Source organism: Takifugu flavidus, chromosome 13 (assembly GCF_003711565.1).
Source record: "Takifugu flavidus isolate HTHZ2018 chromosome 13, ASM371156v2, whole genome shotgun sequence".
Classification (NCBI taxonomy): domain Eukaryota; kingdom Metazoa; phylum Chordata; class Actinopteri; order Tetraodontiformes; family Tetraodontidae; genus Takifugu; species Takifugu flavidus.
The window spans coordinates 13,434,620-13,461,610 of record NC_079532.1 but is presented as its reverse complement, the minus strand read 5'-3'; the positions used below and the strand labels follow the sequence as shown (position 1 = coordinate 13,461,610).

General features: G+C 47.8%; 2 protein-coding genes across 3 annotated transcripts in view; one reads left to right on the top strand and one right to left on the bottom strand.

Moving 5' to 3' along the window:
* wwox (WW domain containing oxidoreductase) overlaps positions 1–10,453 on the top strand; it is a 95,450-nt gene extending 84,997 nt beyond the window's left edge. The window contains exon 9 of the mRNA XM_057053091.1: positions 9,262–10,453. Coding sequence (XP_056909071.1) covers positions 9,262–9,453 — 192 coding nt within the window. The 3' untranslated portion in view covers positions 9,454–10,453. The remainder of the gene's footprint in view (positions 1–9,261) is intronic.
* LOC130536869 (transcription factor Maf) overlaps positions 5,450–26,991 on the bottom strand; it is a 33,550-nt gene continuing 12,008 nt past the window's right edge. For both annotated transcript variants that reach the window (XM_057053095.1, XM_057053094.1), the window contains one exon: positions 5,450–10,403. Coding sequence is in view for 1 of the 2 variants with exons in the window: in XM_057053094.1 (XP_056909074.1) it covers positions 10,343–10,403 (61 nt within the window). In the remaining variant the exon portion in view is untranslated. The remainder of the gene's footprint in view (positions 10,404–26,991) is intronic.

The window sequence follows — 26,991 nt, the reverse complement described above, 5'->3', positions numbered from 1 at the left end:
TCTTTAATGCAATCTATTCCTCAGCGCACCTCTGGAGAGATGCAGAGAATTTAACTGCCCCGCAACTCTTTAATTTCCATCCCGTCCCCCCCCCCCAAGCCTTTCACTCAGCTGACTCGTTTCAGGAAACGCTTTTGTCGAAATCATTCTGTTTTATTTCATCATCCGGATCCACCGCTCCATCTTTCCATCTTCCCTGCGTCTCTTCCTCCCCCCCCCCCCCCCCCCCCAGATAGTGTTGCGCCATGTCTTTGGGCGAGGCAGGTGAAGACAGTCGGGGCAGCCGATCGTATCAGACTATCGGGCCGGTTCAACCATAAATTACCTGCAGCTAACAAAGCGTGCGGCTGTAACTATTACACAGGCAGTCAAAGTCACCTCGGCCCCGCGAGGCTAGGTGAAACATTCCAACACGCTGAGAGAGAGCAGACCGAGCCGATGGGTCGCGTGAAAACTGGTCAGTCAGACACAGCGAGTTCACGCCATAAATCAACAGCCAGTCTGGCTGGAAAAAGGATGATTATTTCATATATGTTTGCTTGGGAACGAGCAATAAATCCACTATATGGTGTTAGCGGGAACGCTGAAGCTGGACAAGGATGTCTTCGGCGTAATGGACTCATCCGGGTGCAGCAGATGCTGGAAAGAATATGCTCAAAGCATGATAATCACCCGCGGATCTCGCTGGAATGAGAGATTTCATACTCCTGCCGTCCTGTGTTGTGTTACCTGTAGCTGCTGATCCGTCCTGTGTGTTTGTTGTGGAGCGGAGCTTCTCTCTGTCCCGGCTCTGTGCAGGGCTGTGTTACTGGCTAATTGAGAGCGTGTTGGGTGCTGCGGCTCTGCCCCGGAGGTTACTGTTAGCACGGGCACACTGCAACAGGACAAATGAGAATACACCTCACCATCTGCCCGGCAGAGACACTCCCTCGCCCTCTCCTTGTCCCTCTACCCTCCTTTCCCTGGCTTTTCTGTTTTTATTCCTGCTGTAGCTTCTGTGTTTCCGCCCTCCCGCTCCAGAGCATCACATTTTCTGTTCCATATTTCTATTTACCAGCTCGATTCTCCACTTTATTTTGCTTTCTTTCACTCTCTTTCGCGCCACCTGCCCTCTTGATCATCACTCAGTGGGAAGTGTCCTCCTGCGCTGGGATCGGCTCTGGCGTTGCCGTGCGCCGACCGCCGACTTTCTGGATGTTGGGTGTGATCCATACAGGCTGACACTGAAGGTGACCTCTGGTCGGTAACCTTGGAGACCAAGTTTATTAAAATGAATTTGAGTAGAGGGGCCATCCTGACAGCAGCATAATTACATCGCAGAGCATCAGCACTAATTTATGCAGCCGGCATTCAGCCGGTCAGGAGTGCTGAGATGGGGTCAGCCTGGACACTCAAACACACACACACACACATGAACACGAGCACAAACACACACACACACACACACACGTATACATGGATCAGCATATGAATAAAAATAGGTAAACGCATTGAGTTTCAGTTTGCTCTGCACAACACGGTGGCACATCCTCCCGTGGTGCCTTCACTGGTCTCAGGGTCAGGGTGTGTGTGAAGGCTCGTACGCCACTCGTGTGTGTGTGTGTGAGAGAGAGTCAGTGTAGCAAAGTTAAAAGCATAGATGACAAATATCCTTCTTTCTCATAAAGTACCTGGCGTGTGCGTGTGTCTCTAAATGTAATGTTGAACTAAGGAAAAACTTTAGCCATCACACGACTCCAGACCTAACCGCGGATATAGAGGGCCTAACCCTTGTCCTAAGGCCAGATTTCCTTGCTAACTCTGTGTCACTTTTAGATAATTAATCGACTTCTCTCCTCTATCTGCTGTTTCCTTCCATCTACGGGTTTCTTGCTTGGGAAAGTCGCGCAGCATCGAACTAACAGTTGACATAACTTTTACTCATCGGTCGATCGGGAAAGCCCTCGGTGGACATTAGGCTCCATTAACCACAATCCATAATTAAAAATAAATAAATCAATTCTGATAATAGTATGTCCCTTCTTCCCTTGTGCCTGGAACACAGAGAGTTTAGCCAAGCTTCAGTTTGGATGAAGTCTCAGGCCTCCTGTCATAAACCTGGTGATTACGAGTGAGGAGACTTTTATATGTCCTCTTACCGTATCGCCAAGTGTACTTTGCCTCAGGGAGCTTTATAGTTTTCTGACCCTTTATTTTCTGACTCTTAGTTTGGCTAAGGTACATTTAAAATTAACCTTTTTACGGGCAAAGATATGGACAATTACAGAAAGATGCCTTGGGAAAAAAAAAGGAAATAAATCAGTCGCGTAACTCTTCAAAATGAAGGAATAAAATGTGATTCTGCAAAAGGGGAGACGGCAAGAGAACCTAGAGGGAGCGCGGTGGAGGAGAGTGAACGGGGCGAAGGAGTGGCGCGACATGGATATAAGTCAGAGCTTCAGTCGCACCACTGTGGCTGCTGGGACCAAGGGCACACTAATCTGTCCCATTAGCAGAGCCCACCAAGCCTCATAATGCTACTGCTAGCGACTCTCTTGTGGTGTGTGTGTTTTTGTGTGTGTGAGGAGATAAAGCACGAGGATATACTTGTGTGGCATTGCGCTATACTCATATATGTGCACACACATTTATAAGCCTGCGTGTGCAAGCTATCGTAATGACAGTTCAGCTAGTTGCTCTCTTGTGAAAATGACACGGTCCTGCCAAATTAATATCATTACTATCGGAGTTTAATGGCCCAGCGCTGCCTTCTTATTTAAAACAGAACATCCCTCTCTCGACCTCCACCCCCCCCATCAGAAGGGTGGGAGGAAGAGGGAGTGAGGGTGGCGCTGCTCAGAAGGCGTTGCTCAGAAACGAACAAGGCAGCCTTTCTGTCCCCAGTCAACTTAGCAAATGAACTGAGGTTAGCACCTTTACTCTGATCATTGACGGGCCCTACGAGTGTTCATAAGCTTCCTTCTAAACGTGACAGCTGTGATACTATAGTTTAGGACCGTCTCAGAAACTCTCACTGTAACTGGCGACTGCTCCTCGTGATCAAAAGCAGATTTCTGTGTGTCCTTTGAATAGAAAATTACTCCTTGAGCTCAAATATTTCTATAGTTTACACATTTTATTCTGCACAGGATGTGCCTTGTGCCTTCCTCCACATTAGTTCTAGTCCCTCTTGCAGGGCTGAGGGTGTGTGGACACTCGTAGCAGTCTGGTAGGGTGTCATTCTTCACTTAGAGTCAGCACTGTGATAATGAGTTCATTTGGAAATGCACTCTGCGGGCTACCTGTGCATGAGGGTGAGCGGTTGTCTCTGCACAGGTGTGGGTTTAGCCACCACACACCGTGCGTGCGTGTTTTATTTTATTATTTTCTTTTGGGTGCGCACACCTGAAAATGTGTGTGTGACTCCGAATGTGTGTGAATATGTCAGGTTGCCGCAGGAGACCAATTAGATGGTGCATCAGTGAGGAGGTGAGCACACACACACCCACACACACACCTGCGTGTGGCCCTATTACACCAACTCATCACACACTCACATGCCGACACACAGACAGCATCGCTCTGCTCATAATAGAAACATCCTGGCACTTACAGGACATTGACCATATGGAATAATGACTTCACTGTGTCAAACTGTCAGATGCGCTTCGCCATGCGTGCACTTTTTTTTTTTTTTTTTTCCCAACCGCGCTTTAGCAACTTAACCAACTTGTGTGAATTATGAGTTTTCCTACTGTTGCTGAATGGTTGTCATTACTGTTATGTACATTCCATTTGGGCAGTCCTTCACTCAAAAGAGTCTGGCTCGTCGCCTCAGCGCTCCATGTTAGCGAGCGTTTTCGTCAAAACTTTGAGGCGCTGTGGAGTGACAGACCCAAGCGAGGGTGAAAAAAAAAAAAAAAAAAGGGCAGATCGCAGCCAATAAAGCAGCCGGGACACTTCATGTATAATTCAGGTCTTTTATGGTGGGCTGTGCACCCGCATGTGCATGCTAAAGGAAGTCTGAGGCCATTTCCAGCAAGAGAAAAGCCCTTTTAAAGCTAATCCCGATGCCAGAGTCCTGCTTTTTTTACTGCTCCTCTTTAATGAATAGGTGTCCAATAAGGCTTTTTATTGTCTTAGCATATGTTGCTTTTATTAGGTGGAAAATAATTAGGTTGCGCGGATCACTTTGGAAGTCCTCTCACAAGATAAAAATGAGATAGTTTCACAGTCGCTGCGCAAGTCCTTCTGAATCCTCATCGTTTTCTCCTTGGTCGCCTCGTGTCCTAGCTCCCTCGCGCCCTCCTCTCCTTTGTTTCCTTCTCAGCTCCCCGCACGCCTCACCTTGTCTTTATGTCCCCCCCCCCCTTGTCCTTTACGTTACTTCCCCATCATTCTTGCCTTTCTTTTGTATTGTTTGCACGGCCATAAATGCATGCGGCACTGTCTTTTTTTACACACACACACACACACACACACACACACTTGGCAGATGAACAATCAGTGTGTGACAGGAGGCTGTTGATGACTGACACTCGGCAGATCTTATCGCGGCCGCAGCGGCGCAGGTTCTGCTGTGCTTTGTGGCCTGTTCTAGTCACTCCCACACACACGCTCGTGTCCTCTGCTGCTTTATCTCGCTGCCCTCATACAGGATGCTCAAATGTCAACACCGCTCAGGTGTGAGTTGGGACTCCAAGAAAAGCGATCCATTTACCTCCAAGAGCTCCCACTATGACCAATTACCCGGGAGACCCCGGCCACTGCACCAGCCCTCGAAGTTATAAGGCCAGAGGGGTCGGGTTGACAGGGGAACAGGGATCTCCTGAAGGGGTTTACAGAACAGAAGGGGCTGAGGCCCAAGCTGGGGGCTACGTTCAGAGAGAGGGAGAGAGAGTGTTGAGGCATGATGAAGGAATGGAAAAGGGAGTGAGGCTGGTCCTTCCATCCTGTCCTTAATGCCCCTCAGGGGAGCTCACTGCCAGTAGGTGAGTATTCGCCATTAGCCTGTGGGCTAATGGACAGTATGAAATAGATTTTAGTACGCGGGGGTGACCAGAGGTAGACTAATCACTGGGGAGACTGGTGATGAGGAGCGCCGTTCATTCCCAGCAGGTCTGAAATTACAGACAGCTTCTCTTCAGTGGTATTACCTGCGTAGAGCCACTTCTTTATAGGGATCAAGTGAAAATGTATGTGGCACCTTTCCCTCGCTTAAATCTAATGTGGCCTTCGTGGCCTGGCGCAGCCAGGGTGACCGGAGGGGGGGGGGGGCTTCCGAAGTGTGCACTGAGGTGTTTTAAGGTGCTAATCTCATCACTTCTTGGTTGAGTGGCCGAGCTGAATGGAGTTACAGCTTGTTTATGTGGGGGGGCGCCTTTCCCGGGATCCCCTGCAAGGCTGAGCCGGGCGTGTGGAGCGTCACGTCGTGCACAAACACAGGCACACACAAGGGGGGGAGGGGGGATTCCCATTTCACTTTTTGGATTTTATTTATTAAATGAAAAATATCTTTAGCACAGATTAAAAATCAGACACCTCCAACTAGTCGAACATCACAAGCTGAAACAAAATTCCTGAAACAGAATCACGATCCCTTTGGATTCCCATTGTCATGATAGCTGGGCAGAGGGCTGAGGCAAAACCTGCACTCCTCCTGAACTCAGGACACTTTTTAGACATGGAACATCATTTTATACCTGTTACATTCCAGGTAGCAGCAGTATTTGTACTTGGGATCACAGAATGCTGCTTGGCTGCGACTTGATTGTAAGCATTTTTTTTTTTAAGAAAACAAAACCAAAAAAACCCCAGAATGAATGAATTAAATAACAGTAGCCTAAAGGGGCTTTCAGGTGACAAACATGGACGTGTTTTTGCTGCCTCTGTATCGGGGTGCCGCCACAGGGGTCAGCCGGGGGTCTTTTCCCGCTCTGCCTCAACCCTCGCTGCTGTACAAAAGCCACCAGACGACGACGGATGGTGAGCAGAAACACAGAAAGGACAAGCAAAGGAAGAGAACCACCCACAGGAGTAAGAAAACAGGAAGACGCTACACGCACCGTCCAGGAGAGGATATCGCCCCGTCGTCTTTCGACCCGGTCGGTGTAGACATTTTTAATATATTTTAAATCTTTTCTCTTTTTTTTCCCTATTTTTTTTTCCAAAACTGTTTAAGCACATGCCATATGAGAATTTGGGGATTATAAAAGTACCTGAAAGGATTGCTAGGTCGTCAGCATGCATAGCTGTTTTGTATTTACAGGTTTGTACAGAGGTGGGCCATAAAACATACTGCTCTACAGTACGGGGGCTTATTTACACCCGGGTCACAGGGAGGGCTCAGTGTCATAACTACAGATGTGGTGGGGGAGGGGGGGTGGTGAAGGGTCACATGCACCGGGGGGGCGGGGAGGGGTCATCGAAAGCCAGCACGGTTGAGTACAACTAGGATGAAGAGGACACGAAACAGAACACGGCAAAATAAGGTTACAGCTGAATTCAACTACGTCGTACCCCCCCACCCCCACCCCCACAGAAGCGCTGGTTTGTCCTCTTCTAGACACGCTCGATCGGCTGATTATTGCATCCAAAGCGTTGCCGCTGCAGACCGAGAGGTCCCGGAGGATCGAGTGTTGGAAGGCTGCTTATTTACAGCAGGTCTGTTAGAAGGTTCAATTCCACTCCACTACGCCTGGCCTGCTCCTTTGGTTCTCTGTGATTGTTCCCTTGGATATTTATTACAGACTTCATTTGGATTTTGGATGTGTCTGTTGGATCTTTTCCCTCCCTGCAACGCTGTGCTGGTAGCAGAGCCGGTTTATTAAAGGACAATCAGGTCAGGCCTCAGAGCTCGTAAATGATGTTTAAATAGACTTCCAGAAATCAAACTGCAATCGTTCCGAGACTTTAACGAACGAGCCTAAACTCTACACGTCTGCTTGTTTTCTCCAGTATTTTGATGTCGTCTGGCTTAACGTTTTGCGGCCCTGGCGGAGAGCATCATTGTAAAACAGGGTGGGAATTAATTGCGCAGAAATTAAAGAGAGCATATTTTTATCGCTCATCCTGTTTATCAGTTCGTAACAAGTCCGGCTCACGTGACTGTACACAAAAGAAGGATTCATATTTAGTTCCAGAAGATAGCACAACACAGTAAACACATCGGTTTGATGACAACTATGTATACAGGCTGCACATCATCTGTGACGCTGCTGCAGAGTTCAGTGTTTTTACATGCGCATGCGTGCGTGTTTGTGTATTTGTGTGGTGTCTCGAGGATGCTGCGCCATCCTTCAGGCAGCCCTGTCGTCCTGTCCTGTAAATACACACACACACACACACACCCAATGATAGATGGCTGTGGTGGGTGGTTGAGCATGTTAATGCCTAATCTCATCAGCTTTATCTTCTGCGGGGGCCACAAGGTCAAGTGGCGAGGGGAGGGACGAGCTAGCGAGATAGCTGGGTCTACAAACTGGTGCGTGTGCCGCTTAACTGAGTGCAGAAGTACCAGAAACATTCCTGGAAAATATTTGACAACTGAGGCCTTTTGGGTTTAACGAAGAAAGCCGTCGTTCCGGAGTCAGCCACATAAATCTGGATAACGAACATGAAAGTTTCCTTTATCGGGATTTTCACTTATAGGGGCCGGTGTTTGGGAGCTGGATACAAACTGCCTTGAAAGTCAGCCAAGTTCAAGGGGATGTCAGTGAGCCAGAGTCTGCAAGCGCGCACGTTTTCAGTGGAATTTAAAAGGCATTTAGCTTTCAGACGAGCCAAATCAGATGCCCTAAGCGAGGGAGATGAGTTAAATCGAGCGTGTGTGAACCTGCGACTCGGAGACACTGCCTGGCATTTGTCTGGCTTTGATACGGCGACATGTGATGTGGAAGAAGTTATCGCCCCGCCGGCAGGTGAGACAGACAGCGACACACACAGAGATGCGTCTGTTTCATCTGCTGTTTACCAGCTCTCTCATCACCCTGCGCTTCAAACGCGCCCAATCTGCTGCCGCTGAGTCACCAGCCGCGTCTCCAACCGCCTCTCCTCCTGGCCTGGGTTTACTCGAAGCGTCCGGGGGCGCGCGTGTGCGCGGGGCGTGGGCGTTGGGTTTGCATCTCTGTGCCTGGTTCTGTTCTCCCCTGAAAGCGGGGAGCGCTTCAGTGGGTCCTTCCTCTTCAACGGGGGCCGATCGTCTTCATCCGAGCCGCTCCGCGACGCCGGTTCAGACAGTTGGCTTGTGACCTGCACGCGTCCGGCTGTGCATGGGCTCGCCAGACTGCGTGCCAGTGCTCTGCGCTCGACATTAGTCTTCTGTCTTCACATCAACCCCCACCCCAGCCCCCTGCCTCTCATTGGGAGATAAAGCGGCGACTCATTTCATCTGGCCGTACAGAAGTCGTCTCCAGGCCGTCTCCAGCTGTCACAGCAGCTTTTAGCCAGACCGCCAACATGAAAAGATGCCTTTTCTCAGCAGTTGGGTTGCGTGTGTAATTCTCCCTGACATGTTTATTCTGCAATGGCTACGACTTTCATTTTCAAGCGTCACACAAGTCCCCCCCCCCCAAATAATACCCCTGCTAATTACTGACGGACGGGACAGGGCGTATTAGGGGAACTTAGCAGGTTGCGTCTAAGCAGGCGAGCCTGAGACGACATGAAACGGAGTCCGTTCGCCGGGTGACGCATGAGTGATGTTCACTTTTAACCTCGCCTCGGAAACATAAGAGCAGATTTACCGAGAAGGCGCTGGAAAGACGGCCGACGTCTGATTTAAACACTCTGGAACAAAACTGTACTTTGCATCATTTCCGGTACTTTAAACACACGGCTACACACAAATACATCCTGTGAGCGTTTTCATATTCATCACCATGGCAATAAAACCTGTCACTTTTACAATATAGACACATAAGCTGTGGTTTTCCCAATCCAGACTGCAGCTGGTGTGATGTTTTTTTGTTTTTTTTCTTTAACTTTTGTCGTTTTCCTCCCTTCGCTGCTGTAGGTCTGTTGCATTTGTGTGATCCCACATGGCTGTAACTGTACACGCTAGGCAGAGAAAGGAATAAATAAATAAATATATGTATATAAATACTGTATATGTACAGCTTGGGCTTCTTCTCCCACGATAACATGACCCAGCCACCCGGGTCTGTCCATTTCTGTCTCTTTCTGTGTCTTCGCTGCCTCGCTCTCGCTGTCTGGATGGAAGCTGATGAGTCTTGGATTTCCCGCTGAACTCCACTCTGTCTCTGTGTTTCCTTGCGTCCACAGCAACAAGGGGCGGCCACCACGGTGTACTGCGCGCTGGCTCCGGAGCTGGAGGGATTGGGAGGCATGTACTTCAACAACTGCTTCCGCTGCCTGCCCTCGGCCCAGGCCCAGGATCAGAGCAGCGCCGCCAGTTTGTGGCAACTGAGCGAGCAACTGGTCACGGAGCGTTCTGCGGGAATAAAGGCGCTCTGAGGAGGAGGAGGATTTTCCGAACAGGAGGGAGGGAGGGAGCCACACGTCGGTCCAGTTGGGGGTGGATTAAAAGAAAGGTAACTGTACAAGAGAGCTGCCTGACTACAGTCCGTCTGCATACGTTACGTCACTACAGGGGCTAAAAACACCACAAAAACACAGCAGGAGGGGTTCATATACACGAGAAACCACACTTTGAGTCGTGTTCAGCTGCTCTGGGGCTTTACAGTGGCAAATGGGGATTCAAACCTTAAAGTTTCTTCTCTCTGGAGTGAACTACCCCCCCAACTGGAGCTAAACTAAACCAGCCTTGCTGACATCACAGGGTCTTCTAACGAGGAAACACTCTATAAAAAATACTGGCAAATGAATGAATCTGCGTATCCAGCATCAGCTCGCTGATGGTTCCTGATGATGCAGAGCACATTTTCTGCTAAATCCTTTTGGTCATAAAAGAAAATAAAGGGCGAGGGACATGTGACACTCATGGGTATACAGTATAAACACACTAGGGGACGGACTCATGTAGATATATACATTATTCTGCAATACTTTTATTCCTTATCAATGTCCCTATTTACTTACTGTACACATATTTACATGTGCTAAAGGGACATCATATTTCTCCTCTTCAGGCTGTGTGTTAGGGTCTAAACTGGAGGGTAATTTGGGGGCGTGCCTGGGGTGATCTGTGTCCTGTTGGGATGCAAATTCAAATGGTGCAGATTCAGATTTCCAGGTTCTTTATATTTCTCAGTGTTTCTCCGTGTTTTCTTTGCCGTATCGGGAGCGTCCCGCGGCGAGCGTCGTTTGTTTTCTCGTTGTTTGGTCGTCAAAGTCGTCGGGTTGGCGTCGCCCTGAATCCGGGATGCGTTTGAGACATTGTGCTTTATGGCAGTCCCTTTGCTGTAAGTTGCTGTCGGAACATCAGCGGTCCGGTGTGATGATATCTGTGAACACACACGGAAAAGAAGAATGAATAAAAGTCTTTTCAGAGCGACACGTGTGTGGAGTCTTTGCGTGAAAGCGAAGGTCGTTCCAAGGCCAGCAGGGTAATGTTTTGGAGCATGTCACATCTAAAAAATGTCTTGTGCTTTTTATCAGAAATGTGTAAAAATAGAAAATCAAGCAGCCCATCCCTCTGACAGCAGATTAGCTCCTGTTTGTTCTTAATTAGCCCTTCTTGATCAAAGAAAAGCACACAATTATACACAATCAGACATCTAATACACTTTAAAAATCATACTGACGTCCTGCTCTGTTCTTATCTGTTCTGCAGCTGCTCTACAGGTGTCTTATCACTGTCTTTTCTCAGAACAAACAAATGTGAGAACACGCACTAGCCATAAATTCCCAGCAGCAAACTGACTCAGAACACAGAGACTAAATAAATACGTCCCTGTCCGGCTGTTTTTTCTGTGTCCACTGATTTTGCTGAATCCAGAGCGAATAAATGCACTTTAGTGGTCTGTCTGCGAGCTGATCCAAACAGGAAGCCGGAGATCCGCCTGCCTCCACCTGCTGAATCCTTCACATGACAGAAGTCTCAGGAAAAAAAGGAAACGGAGCTCTTCTCGATGAAGAGTTCCTGCCTAACTCTTCCTCTGCTCCGCAGATGGATTCAGAATAACATTGCAGAGTGCACTCACACACTCACACGCCCCGTAAATGTACCACCGCGTTCACTTAAGCTAGCATCAGTTCCACACACACCACTCTGAGAGGGAAGAGTTGAAGAAAACGGACGCTCGGGAAACTTCGATCGAGGGGGCCGACCCGACACGCAAGGAAGAATCTCGGCAACAACAGGCGCCCAGACTGGACTGCTGTGCTGCCCTGGGGGGCCCGATCCATGCATGTGTGTCTGACAGAAGAGGGAGGGTCCTGCCTGGCTTTCATACAAAGGCCTATTGATCAGGTTGTATCGGAATCATCTGATAGCTAATCAATGCGCTACACTTCCTCCTAGCGAGAGGAGAGGACAGTAAAGCCCGGCTCTACGTGAGCAGGACCTTCATCTGTTGACCCCGCACACACACACACACACACCACACACACACACACACACACACACACACACACACTGTTTCTCTTGATGTCTCTCTTAGTAACATCAGAAGCCAATAAAATAAGTGGAACAGGTCTAAACAGCGGCCACACATGAGAGCGCCGTTCCCATTTACAATCATTTTCAGGTTTTTCTCCCTCGCTGACTTGATTTCAGTTCAGGCAGCGAGTGTTGTACGGCTGCACATTTCATTTTGCATTATTTTTTTAATTCCTTGGTGTGATTAATTCCCCCTCTCAACGAATAATTATGAGAGGATTGATTTGATTATGCCTTTGTTCTGCTCCTATTGGCTCCATTGACTGAGGGAATGCCATGTTGCCATTTCAGGCGGATATATTTAATGATCACAATCAATGTTAAAGCTCTCTCTAGACTCAACTAACTCAATAAATATCTGCCAGGAGGAAATTTACCATCTAACCACAGCCGGCAGTAAAGTCTCTGTTCTCCTCTCACACTCGCTCTTGCGTGGACGACACTGAGTCAGACCAGAGACAAGTGGAGGATTTCATTTCAGCGTGTTTATGTCTGTGATGCTTGCAGCTCCTTCACATTATTAACAGTTTTAAGAATAAACTCTACCTTCTTCTTATCCTTGTTACAATTTCTTGTCATGCGCATGTTTTAATCCTCTTCTTACCCTAAAACCGTCCAATGGCGTTGACGCGGAGGTCTCCTTTCCTCTTGGTTGGCGTCACATGATGATGCAGAAAGAGTCTTTTTCTTTTTTTCCCTGACATGAATGTGCTGGTGTTCTCACCCTGACTGCTGTTATATCGTAGGAATCGGCAGAACATTTGGATCCAGATCCAGCAGCTTTTATTTCTCCCTGCAGGTTCGGCCGCTGCCATCCATAACTTTCTCTGCTTTTATGGAAGTCTCAACATGGCACCTTTGAGGAAATCCTTCCGGTCCCCAAAGCCCCAGCCAGTTTTCACTGCTAGACAGCATGACCTTGTAAAACCTGAGTTATTTAACTTAGCCGTCGTGAGTGGAGAGAAAGAAAAGAGCGAGAAAGAGAGAAAAGAGGTAGAAACAGAGGGATGGGAGGTTGAGAAGAAGGAGCCCTACCTGTCAGAGCTTTCAAACACAAAGGAAAAATGAGCACTTGTGCTGAAGTACAATTATTAGCCCCTGTCAAACCGCAGCGGGGTGGAGTGTGTGTGTGTGTGTGTGTGTGTGGGGGGGGGGGTTACATGGGTGGGGGGTGCAGAGGTGTGTTTGAAGTAAAGCCAATGGGGGACATAAACAGAGGAAATAGGGCGATTAGACTGAGTGAGTGTGGTGGGGAGCAAGGCGAAGCATGCAAAACCACCACAGCCGGGGGTGGGGGGGTGGGGGGGGGCAGAGGGGGGTGGGTGGGTGGGGGGAGACGAGGCAGAGGTAGAGGAAGGCAAAATGAAGTAAGAGGATTTGTCAGGCCAGTGGTCGGTGGCAGTAATAAAGCCTGCTAATCTGGAGGAGAACGCATGGCTGCTCACACACTGACGCTCAGGACGCCCCACTTTAGCACCAGGCCAACCCAAGGTCACACACACACACACACACACACACACAGATGTGAACGTTTGTACCTCTATTTTTAAGTGGACTGTCTTTGATATAATACACAGCCCAGCCCCTGCGCCCTAATCCTGACCTTGACCTAAACCTTCACCTTGAAACCAAGTCTTAACCCTCAAACAGCCCTTTAATCTGTCACCGTCCCACCAAAACATCCTCACGGTGCTGCTTCAATACATAGTCAAGTCCTCATTATGCCCCCCTCCCCCATCAGACTCCACCCTCAAACCCATTTTATTCCTGAAGACTCATTTTTCTCTCTTTCTTAACTGTTTCTGCTGTGACGATCAATAGGCATCAAATCTCTTCCATAAATACATCTGTCACAGCTGGACAGTGGGGTGGATGGGGGGGGGGGGCAGCCTAGGGTGAAAGGAGACACACATGTGTACGTGCATGTTTCATTCATTGCAACTTCAGTGTGCACATCCTCTTTTTGCATACGTGCAGCCTTTTTTGGGGCCTCATTAAAGTAGAATAATGACTGACTAATGACCTAAATGGCTGCTTCAGTCTGCCACCAGGTGTCACTATTTCTGCTAAGAACCAGTCAAATTGTAAAAGCTGCTCCGCCACGTTAACGTGCATGAATTTCTGTTCTGTGGATTCCCCCCTTTGGTCTCTTACTTATCCCAGCTTTTACCACCGTTGTTGAGACACGGTGACATTTCCGCTCACGTTCGCGCTCGTTTCCTAATCTGAAATCGACGTTTGATTCAACAGCACAATAACGCGCCCGCTGATAATCACCTCGTTGAGAAACACTCCAGCATCTCTCCACTCACAATTACCATTGTGAGTGTGATCACATAAGCACTCTCCAACAGTCCTCTTAATGGGCTTATTGGCAGTGGACCAGAACCTTCTTGTAAATAGGCCTGATGGTGTTTGATTCTAATAAATTAAGCGCATATATGCAAACATGGTAAAATCATAACAATTTCCAAATGTATGCAGACTGCCGACAGATTTATGCCGCTACCAGCTGGCCGCCGTCATCACTCACTCCGCTGTCCTCAACTTTGTTATTTGACTAATTTCTAAATGTGATTGCGCAACAACTTCTGCCCATGCTAATGAATGCAAAGGATCATGGGTACTGAGGTCAACGCAGTCGTTGATCGAAACACGAACGAAAAAGAAAGAGTTTCGCTGAAGAATATTCAGAAGTTTTGTAATAATAGAATATTATGGTATTCAAAATTGGGGCTTTTGAGTGAAAGAAAAATACCCCCAAAAGTCTCATGAACTCATAGCTTCATTTCTGCCATATTATTTATGAACCAAACGAACCACTGAATATACAGTTTACCTGTGGGTGAAATGTTAAAGAGGCTTGGAAGTATGTGAGGTTAAATACCGTACGATGCCGTGCACGTCCAGAGAAAAGGCCATAATTAAGGCTAAGGTCTGCCTGAATGATAATAAATGAATGTTAGCAAAAGAAGCTGGATTAAACACCTAATCTGACAAATCCAACATAATGTAAGTATAAATGAGTGTGTGTGTGTGTGTGTGTGTGTGTGTGTTTATAAAGTGGAAAGTAGAATAGTCACCTCTCAAAAACACACTCACATACCAATGAGATTAATTACAAGGGCTGTGAATCACTGTGCAATTAATTAACTCATCCTTAGTAATGAGTGTGTGTGTGTGTGTGTGTGTGTGCGCGCGTGTGTGTGTGTGAACTGTGTGTGAACTGTGCGTACTTCGTGTCGCACAGACAGCCCCTCCATCTCTCCACCTCTCGCCCCGTCCTCTCTCTAATTGCTTCCCTCTCTATTAAAATGCAGTCTGCTGTGACATCACTCAACCCTCTGTTAGAACAGGCCAAGGCACCCGGCCACACACACACACACACACACACACACACACACACACACACACACACACACACACACACACACAAACTTGGGTATTGGCTGAGATTGTTGGTTACTCAGAGTTTGAGGAAAGACTTGTTTGCAGAGCAAAGAAGTCACTTTTCCCAGGAGGCGAGTGTGTCTCCAGACCGGCTTCTCTAAACACAAAGTTTAATTTATCATAAATTAAACAAGGAATTCAGCGGCGGCCGGAGTGACCAGCGAGCAGGAGTGAGGGGGTGGCCTGATGTCACGCTCTCAGCAGCAGCACTGAAGACTTCCTGGTCTGAACGTTAGCGCGCTGATGTTTACAGGGTGTTTCAGTATGGCTGCCGTTTTTGGTCTTCGATAATGAACACGTATTAGCAAACCGGGAGACACTTTTATTTATATCTCGCCGCAGATTCCAACAAAAACAAGATGAAAGACACGACAATAAACCAGCGGAGAAGGTCTGACGCCCCCTCCTCGCCCTGCTCCTCTCATTCTCTCCCTCTCAGAGCTAATCTGATTGGTGCGTAAATCATGCTGACATCAGCACAGGTGGAAGTCGGCCCTCTGCTGCACACACACACACACACACGCACACATGCACACGGGCCGAGGCTGCCTGGTGGAGCGAGCGCGGCAGCATGCTCCGCGCTGATCGTGGCCACAGAGGATAACACATCTCCCTTTTATCATTCCCCGACTTTCCCTGACATTTAAAAAGCCATTAACACAGCTGAGATTCACCCCGGTGTACATTTCATATGTAATCACCTGCCCAACACGCGTGTACGCACGCTCCTGCATGCCATTCACTCTCAGGCTGTGTGTGTGTATGTGTGTATGATCTCAGTGATAACACCAAGCCCAAATGGCAGAGACAGAGCAATGAATTATACCTTAATAAGCTTTTCACACCGTCCCTCCTTACGAAAAAAGAGCCACTTCACTGCGGCTCTGTTCTAATAGTAGACACACTCAGCTTGTGGTACACTTATTGATCCTCCGCTGAAATCAATCAAGCGTTTTAGACCTTGATATCCTTGATCAGAATGTGCACTGGCCCCCCTCTCTTCCTCCCCCCAGACATTCCCTGAGTGGCTGCAGCGTACAGCTGCGTGGATGGTGATTACCCACCGATCCAGCCGTATATACACGCTTATACTGTAAACAGCAACAGACTAATAGTATTTGCTGCTGGGCTTCGTATTAATTTACGGCCCATTATTGTAAAACTCATCGTTACAATGCGAGGAAGCATTTATTGTAATCGGAGGACGGATACAGAGCGGCAGCACGGCTAATATACGTAATGTACTTGCACGCAGCGTGTCTGACAAAACCTGTACAGCAGCTAATGTAGAGAGTGACATACGGCTTCTCAGCGTGCAGTTAGCATTTATTAACTGAGCTCAGGCCCGAGAGTGAATCAGCTATGGACGAACTCTGTTCTGTCGGATGTTACTGTAAAAGATCGGTGACGGCTGAAGCCTGTTGCGTTCTGTCACATCAAACAGGGACCTTTAAAATGCAGGATGCGTGGGGGCATATGGAAAATGGTGCAGCATGAGATGGCGTATCAGAGATGAAAGGGTTAAAAACCACACCGGTGACTAGACAGGTTCTAGATCTTTTCTTTAAAGAACATCCCCCAAGCATTGGTTTCATTTTTTTCAATATCTGTCTGAACTGAAAGGCTTTTTTGGGCTTTGTCTTTAGGCTAGCTTGAATTTGAAACCACAGACGCATTCTGGGTAGCCGAAAAAAACTGGTGAAGGAGAAGGATCGAAACAGAGCGGGTTCTCTGTGCCGTGGTCTCTTCGGGCCTGCCTGGCTAAAGATACGGCTCCGGCAAAGTTGGACTTTAATGCCGCCGGGCCACCGAGGCTGCAGCTGGAGATAGTGCGCGCTCACGCGTGTTCTCCTCACATGTGAGAATCGTTGGTTTTAGTTCACATCTCCATCTTTAGAGTTTTCCGCTCGCACTGATACGTGGATGCGTTTATCTCCGCTCTTGAACGCAATGAGCTCAAGGCCTGACCCCCCCACCCCCACCCCCGGAGTTTCCCGTGGTTTATTCCCCCCCGGTTCTGTCGCGTCTATCTCCCCCTTCCATGCGGCGTTTCTCTATCCTGACTGGTGTAGCGCTGAAGCAGGTGCTGCGTGCTACAGGAGTGTACTGCGCTGGGTGTCACCCCAAGTCCATCACTCGGGATGCCGGGAGTCGGGCAGGCAGCCAGACCGCCTCCCACCAGAGAGAAATCGATGAATGGTGGGATTTGGAAGAGACGCTTATGACTCACAGCACTGATACAATGTTATAAAACCGCTGGAAGATATACAGACGGGAGGTGGCAGATTTAAATCATACAGTAAAGCACGCTGGGGAGAATGATCAGCTTTAGAAATGTGTAAGCATGGCACAGACTGAGGGGAGGAAAGGAGACGTGAGGACAGAAAAGTACAGCTATAGACTGTGGCGGGGGGGGGGGGGGGGGCTTTACACAACCTGGTGATTGGACTGAAAACACACACAAGCTGAGCAGGAAAGACACACAACGACCACAACCAGATTCACCAGAGTGTTACGACATCACTGACAGAGAGCAGAACACCTCAGTTCAGGCTTCCGTAACGTCTCCACTTGACAATAAATGGATTTATTCTCTATCGAACCTGATCCGAAAAGAAAGAAAACAATATTTGTCCGGCTGAAATCACATTCTACCAAATTTACGAACGCCAGGCGCCCGACATTTCACCTGGAAGCTGACCTTGTTATTGTGGTGACGTCAACTCTTCCCTTGCATAATGAGACAGTAATTGCAGCAACACACAACAACACAGTGTGTTTACGTGCTGTAACACACTAATGGCTGATTTTAATGCATTAAAAATGAATGCATTCATTTACAGCGCTCATTCTTGCTACCTGCTCCAGGTTATGAACCAACTGCTGTTTGGATTAAGGTGTATGTATTCGTGTGTGTGTGTGTGCACGTGGCAGCATTATTTGTATGGCAGCTCAGTCTTGTCCATATTTGGGGGGGGTGAGCCGGTCACTTATCCATCTGACCTTCTGGCTCATTTGCATGTGCCGCTCCCACCGTCTGAGAGATGCCATGACCTTTATTGGCTAATTAAGAAACATAACAGATATAAACCTGACAGAGTGAGAGCACACACACACCCACACAGACACACACACGCAGAGCTATATTACCAAACGTTCACTGCATTCGAGCGTTACGCCATCATGTTTCTCTCAATCGTGCTGAGCGGCTTCAAATCTCTGGGTGAATCTCTGCACTCTGCCGCCGTTCACTTTGAGTTGTCCTCCTCCTGCTCGCAAAAGAAGGTCGCCCACAACCCGTGAGTGGCAGTAAAAAAAAAAACCCCGATCTGTGGCCTGATCTGCCACGCCGCTTCAGTGTTCCTTTGTGCGTTAATCTGAGCAGTAATCTGCAGAGTGGGCAGATTAACGCCTGGCAAGCAGCGTTCACAGGTGTGCTGTAGCACTCGGCCTCCCTCACACAGAACATCTAAAGGGCAGCAGAACCAAAGGAAATGCAAACACCCCCTCTCATTATTGATTAGAATCAGAAAGTCGGCGGCAATAAACTGTACATCATCTTACGAAGGGGTGCTCGAAGTGTGAGGAAAGGAAGAAGGCGGCGAAGATCTCTGACAGTAAAATAAGAGGCAAAGATTGAAGGCTGCGACCCCCTCGGAGCTGCAGCGCGTCAGCCTGCCTCCGTCACCGTGACAGGTCTGTAACGGAGGGAAACCCCGCTCAGCTCGGTCCTCGCTGCAGCACACAGGGGCTTCACCCGCTGACAGACAGAGCCGAGGGCTGCCCTGTCAGCGTCTGCAGAGCAGCCCTGCAGCCTGCGTCCACTCCTGTTTCTGCCCCGTTAATGCAACAACTCCAAAATAAAAGTTGGGCCGACTAAACACACTCTGAGAAAACGGAAGCCACGTATTTAATGAACGAGCGAGAGCTGTACAGCGAGATCGGCAACAAACTGCATCAAGTTGTTCTTATGACTCCTGAAAATGGTTTTTTGAGCACAGAAGCCGTCTCGTAGAAACTGATATTTACATTTGTCTCCACTAAAATTTGGCAGCGCCTCTTGGTGGGAGAACAATCTGCAGGTCAAATTCACATACTAGAAAAAACCCAACAATATTTTATAAATAACATTGTGTTCAAGTCAGTCTGTTATTTTAACTTGCATTAGAACAATAAAACTCATAAAAAGCGTGGACATATATTGTTTTTCCCTGTATAGATGTTAAAGGATTTTAGGGCTAGCATCTTTTTTGTTTTATCACTGGAACTTCAAGCAGTATTTTAGGGTTTATTTTAAATGAAGCCTGGACTTTATTAGCGTTGCTCCTGTCTGTGATGCGTCCGTACATCTGTGTCGTACCGTGCCGTCCTCATTTGTCCCCCTGTGTGGGCCCCCGCAGCTCTTCTTCTTCTTCATGTGTTTGCCTCTGCGATTTTTATCCTCCCAACATTCCAGTAAACACTCAGACAAAATGCGACGCGCTGTGAGGAGCCCGGGGCCAGAGCGATCAATCAGGGAGAAAACAACACTCAGATCTGGCTGTTTCTGCTCCGTAAAACAGCCTTCAGTTCAGCAGCAGACGGTCGGCAGCAGGGGCGCAGCATAAGAACGTTCGCAAGACGTCCCATCTTTCAGCCGCTGCACCAATAAGAGCCGCTAAAACCTGAGCTGTACATGCTTGTTTCTCTACTTCAGAGGACAGTTGTGCTTTCCAACTCGAACCTGGGCCCATAATGCACCCGGAAAAAGAGTCAACATGGTGTTTTCCTCTGTGCGGGCTATAGGATCAGGGATAATGTTGCATAAATATTTGATGCTTTCTTTGCGGGCTCTTCTGAGCTGTGCTGGGAGAGTGCAGCATTAAGCTGGATGATCAAGGGGAACTTCGAGGCGCGCTCTCGCACATGCAATTACAAAGACACATGCATGCGGCCAGGTCCGGTCAGTGCCCCCCCCCTCCCCCCCCCACACACACACAGATGTTGAATGTGTCTCTGACGCCATTCGGGCTCAATATGGACGTCTGTTGCTAACACACCTTTTTTAATGAAAGTTATATAAATGAATAGAAGCATTGCTGGACGTCTGACGCACGTCCCACGGTGCACAGAGAGATGAATGCTGCGGGGAGAGTGCTGTTGCCGCCGCCCCCTCCACACCTGTAAAATAAAGAGTACCAATTTCTCTCTGTGGAGCGAGTGTGAAATGTCAGCCTGCGTAATCTCAGAGTTCTCAGAGCACAGAGGCAACAAGGGGGTTTCTCCTCCAAAGATGTATGCAGATGGTGGCTGATATATGATATTAACCTTTGCTGTCCTGACTGTACCCCAACACACACCTACACACACACTGAAGCAACCATGCTAATAATATCGATCCACCCACTGACACACAATGGGGTTTTTTTCCTCTTCCTATTGGCCAAAGTGTGTGTGATCCGTAATTTGGACCGCTAACATTCAGTTTAAGCGTCGTAAACTTTTCTCTTCATCCTGAAGTACGTAAAGCTGCCATACGTGCAGCATATCTCACACAAATTAATGTGATAAATGTGCCAGCGCTCTGGTGTTTTCCTCATTTTAAATTGCTTGTCAGCGGCAACATTCTTTAGACAAACGAGCCCCTGGTTTTTAGCGTCGCTCCTCACTTTGTCTACCGAATTGTCAGCGAGGGGAGGCGAAAATAAGGAGCCGCGGGGGGGGGGGGGGGGGGGGGAGAAAAAGTGCAAAACCAAATTGGCACAGAGGGATAAGAGTGAGATATCAAAAGACTGGATGCTGAGGGATGAGTGAGCAGAGCAGAGTGTCAGTCAGCGTCTCCGGTCTCAGAGGTCAAGGTCTGTATCGCCGCTCTCCGCTGCTGCAACAACAGCCGGCGTGGCCGAGCACCGGGGAGCCAACCAATCTGCACTCCTGCATTGTTCCCTATCTGCGAAAGAAAACGCTTCAGCCTCTCTTTTCCTTACTCCCTCTCTCACACAATCATCCCTCACTTCATATCTGGCGAGAGAGAATAGAGCGTGTTCCTTATTGTCCCCTTAGTGGTGATGTGGGGGTGTGTGTTAGGGCTTGATTGTTACTGGTTTACATAAGGGTATTAAACTCTCGCATAGCCCTATCTATCTGAGCCAGGCAGATATATTTGTGTTGTGGCTCCTTTATGCATTTGTTATTTCCAAAGAGGATTGGGATGCACCAGTGGAAGAGAGGATAGATAGCCTGCTGATATTACCCTCTTCCTCACTCCCTCACTTCCTTCTTTTTGCTCTAAAACACAAAATGTGTGTGTATGTGTGTGTGTGACTTCAAGAAACAAAAGCGGGTAATTAATTAAAGAGAAGTGCACTTTGGCGCTATTGTCCTGTTAACAGCATCCAGCCAATCAGCATTCGGCCATATTAGTTGTAATAATAGCTCTTGTTTCTGTCCGTAATGGTCTGAAATTAGGAGCGTATTAGCTCCACATTGTGTCGACGCGCTCAGCCAAATCAAAATAACACGGGGAGAAAGGTTTACTGTCAGCTTAAATCAAACAATAACGCACGGTGCAGGAATGAACGCCTACGCCGCTGACGAGTTACTTTAAATGGACGGAGATTTCCCTGTCGGGAACAATATCGGACTGAAATCAACACTTCAAAAAATGGTGGGAATAGTCAGATTTTTTTTATTTTTTTGTTGTCGCTGCAGGACTTTTACACAAACATTCACCTTTTTAGAGAAAAATCTCACCGCTAGCGTGTATTCATCCAGTCTGGCCCATTACAGGGTGTTTAATCTCATGCTGGAGTCAACTGCTAACTTGTGCATCACTCTTACGTTTTGGTGCTTCCTCAACTGTTGCAAAAACACATTCGAAGGGGCATTTATGAGCGACCTTTTGCAGCCCGCTCCACTTACAGCATTGACCCTGACCCTTTTATGCAGCATTTTACAGTCAACCATGATTCTGCTGGGGGAGGGTTGTCTTGGAGAATCATCTGGTGTTGGAATATGGTAGCCAGAGTGGCAGGAAGTTTGGTTTGTTTTGTTGAAGTTTGAAGTTACCAGAGATGACATCAGGTTTATTATTTATTATTCATCATTAATCATATAGACAAGATCCTCGTGGTGGAAGTGGAATCTGCTCTCCACATTTCTTCTTAATGGCCAGGTTCCAAATCCATTTACTGTACATTAATTCTAAATTCAGGACTTCATAATTGAATATTCCCTATAATGAGTACTTATATTGTCATGTCTGTAGGATTTCCATCCCTGGAATAAGCTAAAAATAAAAAAATCCAAAAGTAATAATTGAAGTGCATTCCTAACATGCAGGCTGTGGTTTGGAGAATTCCCCAGTCTGCGAGCGAGTCTGTGTACTTGTGCGCACCGGGCAGGAGAGGTTAAATCAAAGTGGAGTCAATAACTTTATCCCGCCCTCCCCGTCTGCTGGGAACGCCTGCTGCTCGCTGGCCGCCTCATGAAACAGGAGGCGGGCTGGGGTTCAACGTTTTCACAAAGGAGGGAAGAGTCGTGCTGCTAATACAGAGGATGATCTGAGAGCGGCGCACAGATGTAGAGACGCGCTTTTATCCACACGTGCACGGCGAGCGAGCGCCTTCCTCGCTGCGTCTGGGAATGATAATGAGCTGAATTCTCTTTTCTCCCAACCCGAGAGTCCAGTCATGGCCGCGTCCCCGACTGAATCGATACCGTCGCCCATAATCTTTACTGTGGGATGAAACGCAGCATAAATCAGGCAAAGCTCTTCACACTTTCCTCTCTTTAGCAGCCTCCGGGTGTGTGCCGCTCTCTACTGGGCCGTCAGCGCTTTCTTCCCAGTCCCCCCAGTCCCCCCAGCATCTGTGTGTCATATCACATATCACTTTATTGGTTCTGTTCTCTTTCTCAGCGCCGTTTGTCAGGAATTAATTGTCCCTCCACCACTGCAGGTGACGGGAACGATGTTGGAGTGGTTCAGCTCTCCCTGAAGACGTGCACGTTCAAACAGGACGCGGAGACGTGTGTGTGACTTCCAGCTCTGCTCTCTCTGAGTGTGAGTAATGAGGTTTGGAGAGGAAAGCTTAGCCAAATCCTCTCATCAGTCTTCAGTCCTTCAATAACCAATCAGCAGGCTAATTCAATACCCAATCACAGGGCTAATAGCATCCAGCCCAGAGGAGCACCAATAAGAACCCGGCTAATGGACCCCGGGGAATAACTGCGTCCACGCAGAGCTTTGGCAAAAAAAAAAGAAAAAAGAGGCAGAAATTCTTTTTCTTTACTGTCTAACGATCTGAGTCCGGTCGGGCTGAAGCAGTGCAGCAGACAAAGAACCTCTCATTAAGCTTCTTCAGACATTCATGCAGACTTTAGAGCACCAAAGGGACGCGAAAAACCGTGCAGCGAGAACTGAAAAAAAAAGTAGTTGGATATTTGAACCGTATTCCAGCGTCACGCGTTGCAGAGCTCCGTGGCATTTACACTCAGGAGCGTCTGAGCCGTGGTGGCGTCACAAATCCCCATCCTGACACGCACTGAATAAACTGTCAGGGCTGTTATATAGTGTCTCCATAAAGCCCCACCATCAAACAGTTACTGCTGCCATCGGCTCTGTCCACTGCACCAACAACACAAACAAATCACTCCGCGCTGTGAAACTCCGGCAGGTGGGTCTCACACATGATTGTTTTCTCTGATATGATCACCTGGAACACGCTCGGTCGCCGTCCATGCTGACCTCCCTCTCCCGGCCTGCGCCACTAAAAGCTTTTCAGTGTTTTGTGATGCAAATGCTGCATCCTCCGCTGTCCCTGCACAGCTTTAACAGCTATTTTTCTACTGTTTCCATCCTGGGCTGACTCTCAGTGTCGGAAGGATTTGGAAATACATGTTATGTTGTCAAGAAAAACACCCAATGCCTGATGGTATTTCGCAATAGGAGGAAATCTCCATGGCTGCATCATCTTCTATGGGTGAATCTCTGTGGCCTCGGCCTTGAAGGAATGACAATTGATCTGCAGGTTATTTCCCGCTTCCTGTTGGCTAATTGAAACAAAGTAGGACGGCTGACTTGGGCTGCGCAGCATCTATCAATACTGCGGTTGTGCGGCGCAGGGCCGTGCCTGGGTCCCATCGCCTTGCTTGAATAAGCGTGTCTGTCTGTGCTACCTGGTGGGGAAACCATTTTTATTCCCAGCAGAAGGTGCAGAAGCTGCAAAGTCCTCTTCTTCTCTATCACCTCGACAAACGGGGGCAAACGCAGAGCGAAGGCGAGGTTCACGAGAAGCCAGATCGACCTGATGATGTCACTCATAGCAGAAGTGCTTGGCTGATCACTAAACATGTCACATCTAAGCCAAAATCCGATATGAATAGTTCATTCTTTCTGTAAAGTCCGAAAGCACAATCTTTCACGTGCTCTTTGTACAACATCATTAACTGGAGTAATGAGGCCCACTCCACATTCTAGAGCCCTTACGTGATTTCATTAAATACAAGTGAAACTTCCACTCAGACATTCAGAGATCTTTCCTGCCAGCTCTCCGGCCGCCCTGTTTTTTTCTCCTCCCAAACTCCAGTAATGATTTCAGCCGGTGTCTTCTAACTGTCTAATCAAACACTCGTTAGGCTGCAGGATGCACTGAATCATCGTTAAATCTATCTGCGTGTTACCTGCGCTGCTACAATTAGCTGCGAACCTCATTGGAAGCTCATTGAAATTCCTCTTATGAATCTCAATTAAACAGAGTCAAACAAACAGGAGATGTAGACACACACGCACACGCACACCCACACGCCTTCGTTTTAATTAATTTGTTTTGATACTCAAGACAAATCCTTTACAAATCCTCACGTGGTAATGAACAATTATCTTACATTTAATAAGCACACAGAGATAATGAAACAATTAGAGAGGAAGGCGCCGTTTAAAGATGGAAGCGGTGCTTTTAACCACTCTACAGTTTGTGCTTTAATTGTCTTTCAGTGGGCTCCGAGTTCAGCGAGGGACACGATCATAAAATGTGTCCTCATAAGGTACAAATCAAACCCCCTTCAAAGCAGAAACACCAACCAATAAATTAGCACTTGTAGAAAGTAACAGCATTCAGTGAAGGAGCAAACACACACACGCTCAACGTCCCAAACACACTGCCTTTCTTTCTGGTGTTATCACAGGGGCCAATTAGTGGGCCTCAGCTTTCTGTACAGGCATTTATCAGGGGACCTATAGGGAGCCCGCGGGGCTGCGAGAGGCCTCAGGGTAGCAGGAGAATTATCACTCTTCTCATCTCTCAAGCATCCTTGCATATACACAAGTACACACACACACACACACACACACACACACACACACACACACACACACACACACACACACACTAAAATACTCATTCTACTGTATTACCAAAGTAAGGACATTTTGCTGGTCCTCAAAACTTCATCGGACTGTTTGAGGGATACGACATGGCTATAAGGTTGTGGTTAGAACTGGGTTAGGGGGTTAGCTGGGGGGGGTTAGGGTTCAGGAGCTTGTCTATGAAAGTGCCCACGAAGACAGAAATATGTGTGCGCATGACTAACTGCTCAGCAAGTGCCTTCCTTGCTAAGAGTTTTATCCCAGTCACACACCTCCCAACTTCCCGTCATCGTTCTTTCCTCTCATCTCTCTGAGACCTCCTGCTGAGTGCCTGGTAGGTGGTTAACATGTACACACACGTATACACAGACACACACACACAGTTCTCTCTCTGAAGGGGCAGACAAGGAGGGGGTGACAGCGACAGAACACGTGGAGGTAGATGAAGAAGAAGAAGAAGAAGAAGCAGGAAGGGGGATGGAGGAACAGAAGCAGGCAGCTGTCCTCTGTCAAGCCTTTGTCTGCCTGTTACACACAGGACCAGTTGTTTGTGGCCCACTTTCAGTCAGTACAATAACCTGAAACATTGTTAATCTTTCTCACTGGCGAGAGGAAAAAAAGAGATCCGTCTTATTTCTCACACAGCTGCTCGCCTGTGAGGGTGTCGTGCTGCTGCTGGTGTTTGTCCGTGAAGTTTGTGCGCGTTTGTGTGTGACGCGGATGGGGACAGAGACAGCCGAGTGGAAGCAATAGATAAGATAAGTGCTCTTTATTTCTGACAGAGTCATTTAGCTGTGGATGAGAAGAAGAGGGGAGGACAGAGTTATAGTTATGGAGCTGTCGGAGGTTTGGGAACGTTGGATAAAATGAGGCTCGGAAGAGAGGAGGAGAACAAAGGTGTGAAGGGAAAGAGGGGCGGCGGCGGTGGAGGCATCTACATGACCTTGCAGTCAGAGAAACAGATGGAGGGAGGAGAATGTGTTTCTTCTAAATCATGTTGTTTTTATCCATCTGAAGCATACACACACACACACACACACAGAGAGAGAGAGGCTTTCGAGAAGATGCTTCCTCGTCGTATTTCTGTTAGCATTGAGGCATCAAGCTGTCATTTTCTGCCATTTTCTTCTCCCCCTCTCTGTTTCCTGTGTGAAGAAGTAAGTATTTATTTTCATTTATCAAAGCTTCACACCCTTGTGAGAGAAATTGCAGTGTCTGCAATACTGCGTGAGTGAATGTGTGTGTGTGTGTGTGTGTGTCTGGGGGATGCGGAGCACTGCTCTGGGTTATTATGGAGAGACTCCGATGCGACAGGAAATTCCTCTGATTGGGAATAAAACACCATCTTATCTATTTAAATAATCCCCACTGCACCTTCATCAACACACATGTATGCATATAGACATGCATTTATGCACTATAAATAAAAACACATATACAGAGTAACATAAGAAATCAAACACATTCACTGAATATCACACGCACACACACACACACATACACAACATCTGCAGAAGCCGGCAAATCTGCGCATGTAAACAAACACACGGGCAAACTCACAAAGGGATTTGTCGTAATTAAATTGCAATGATCGCCCTATTTTAACTTTCACTTTGAAGATGAAAAAATAGTGCTC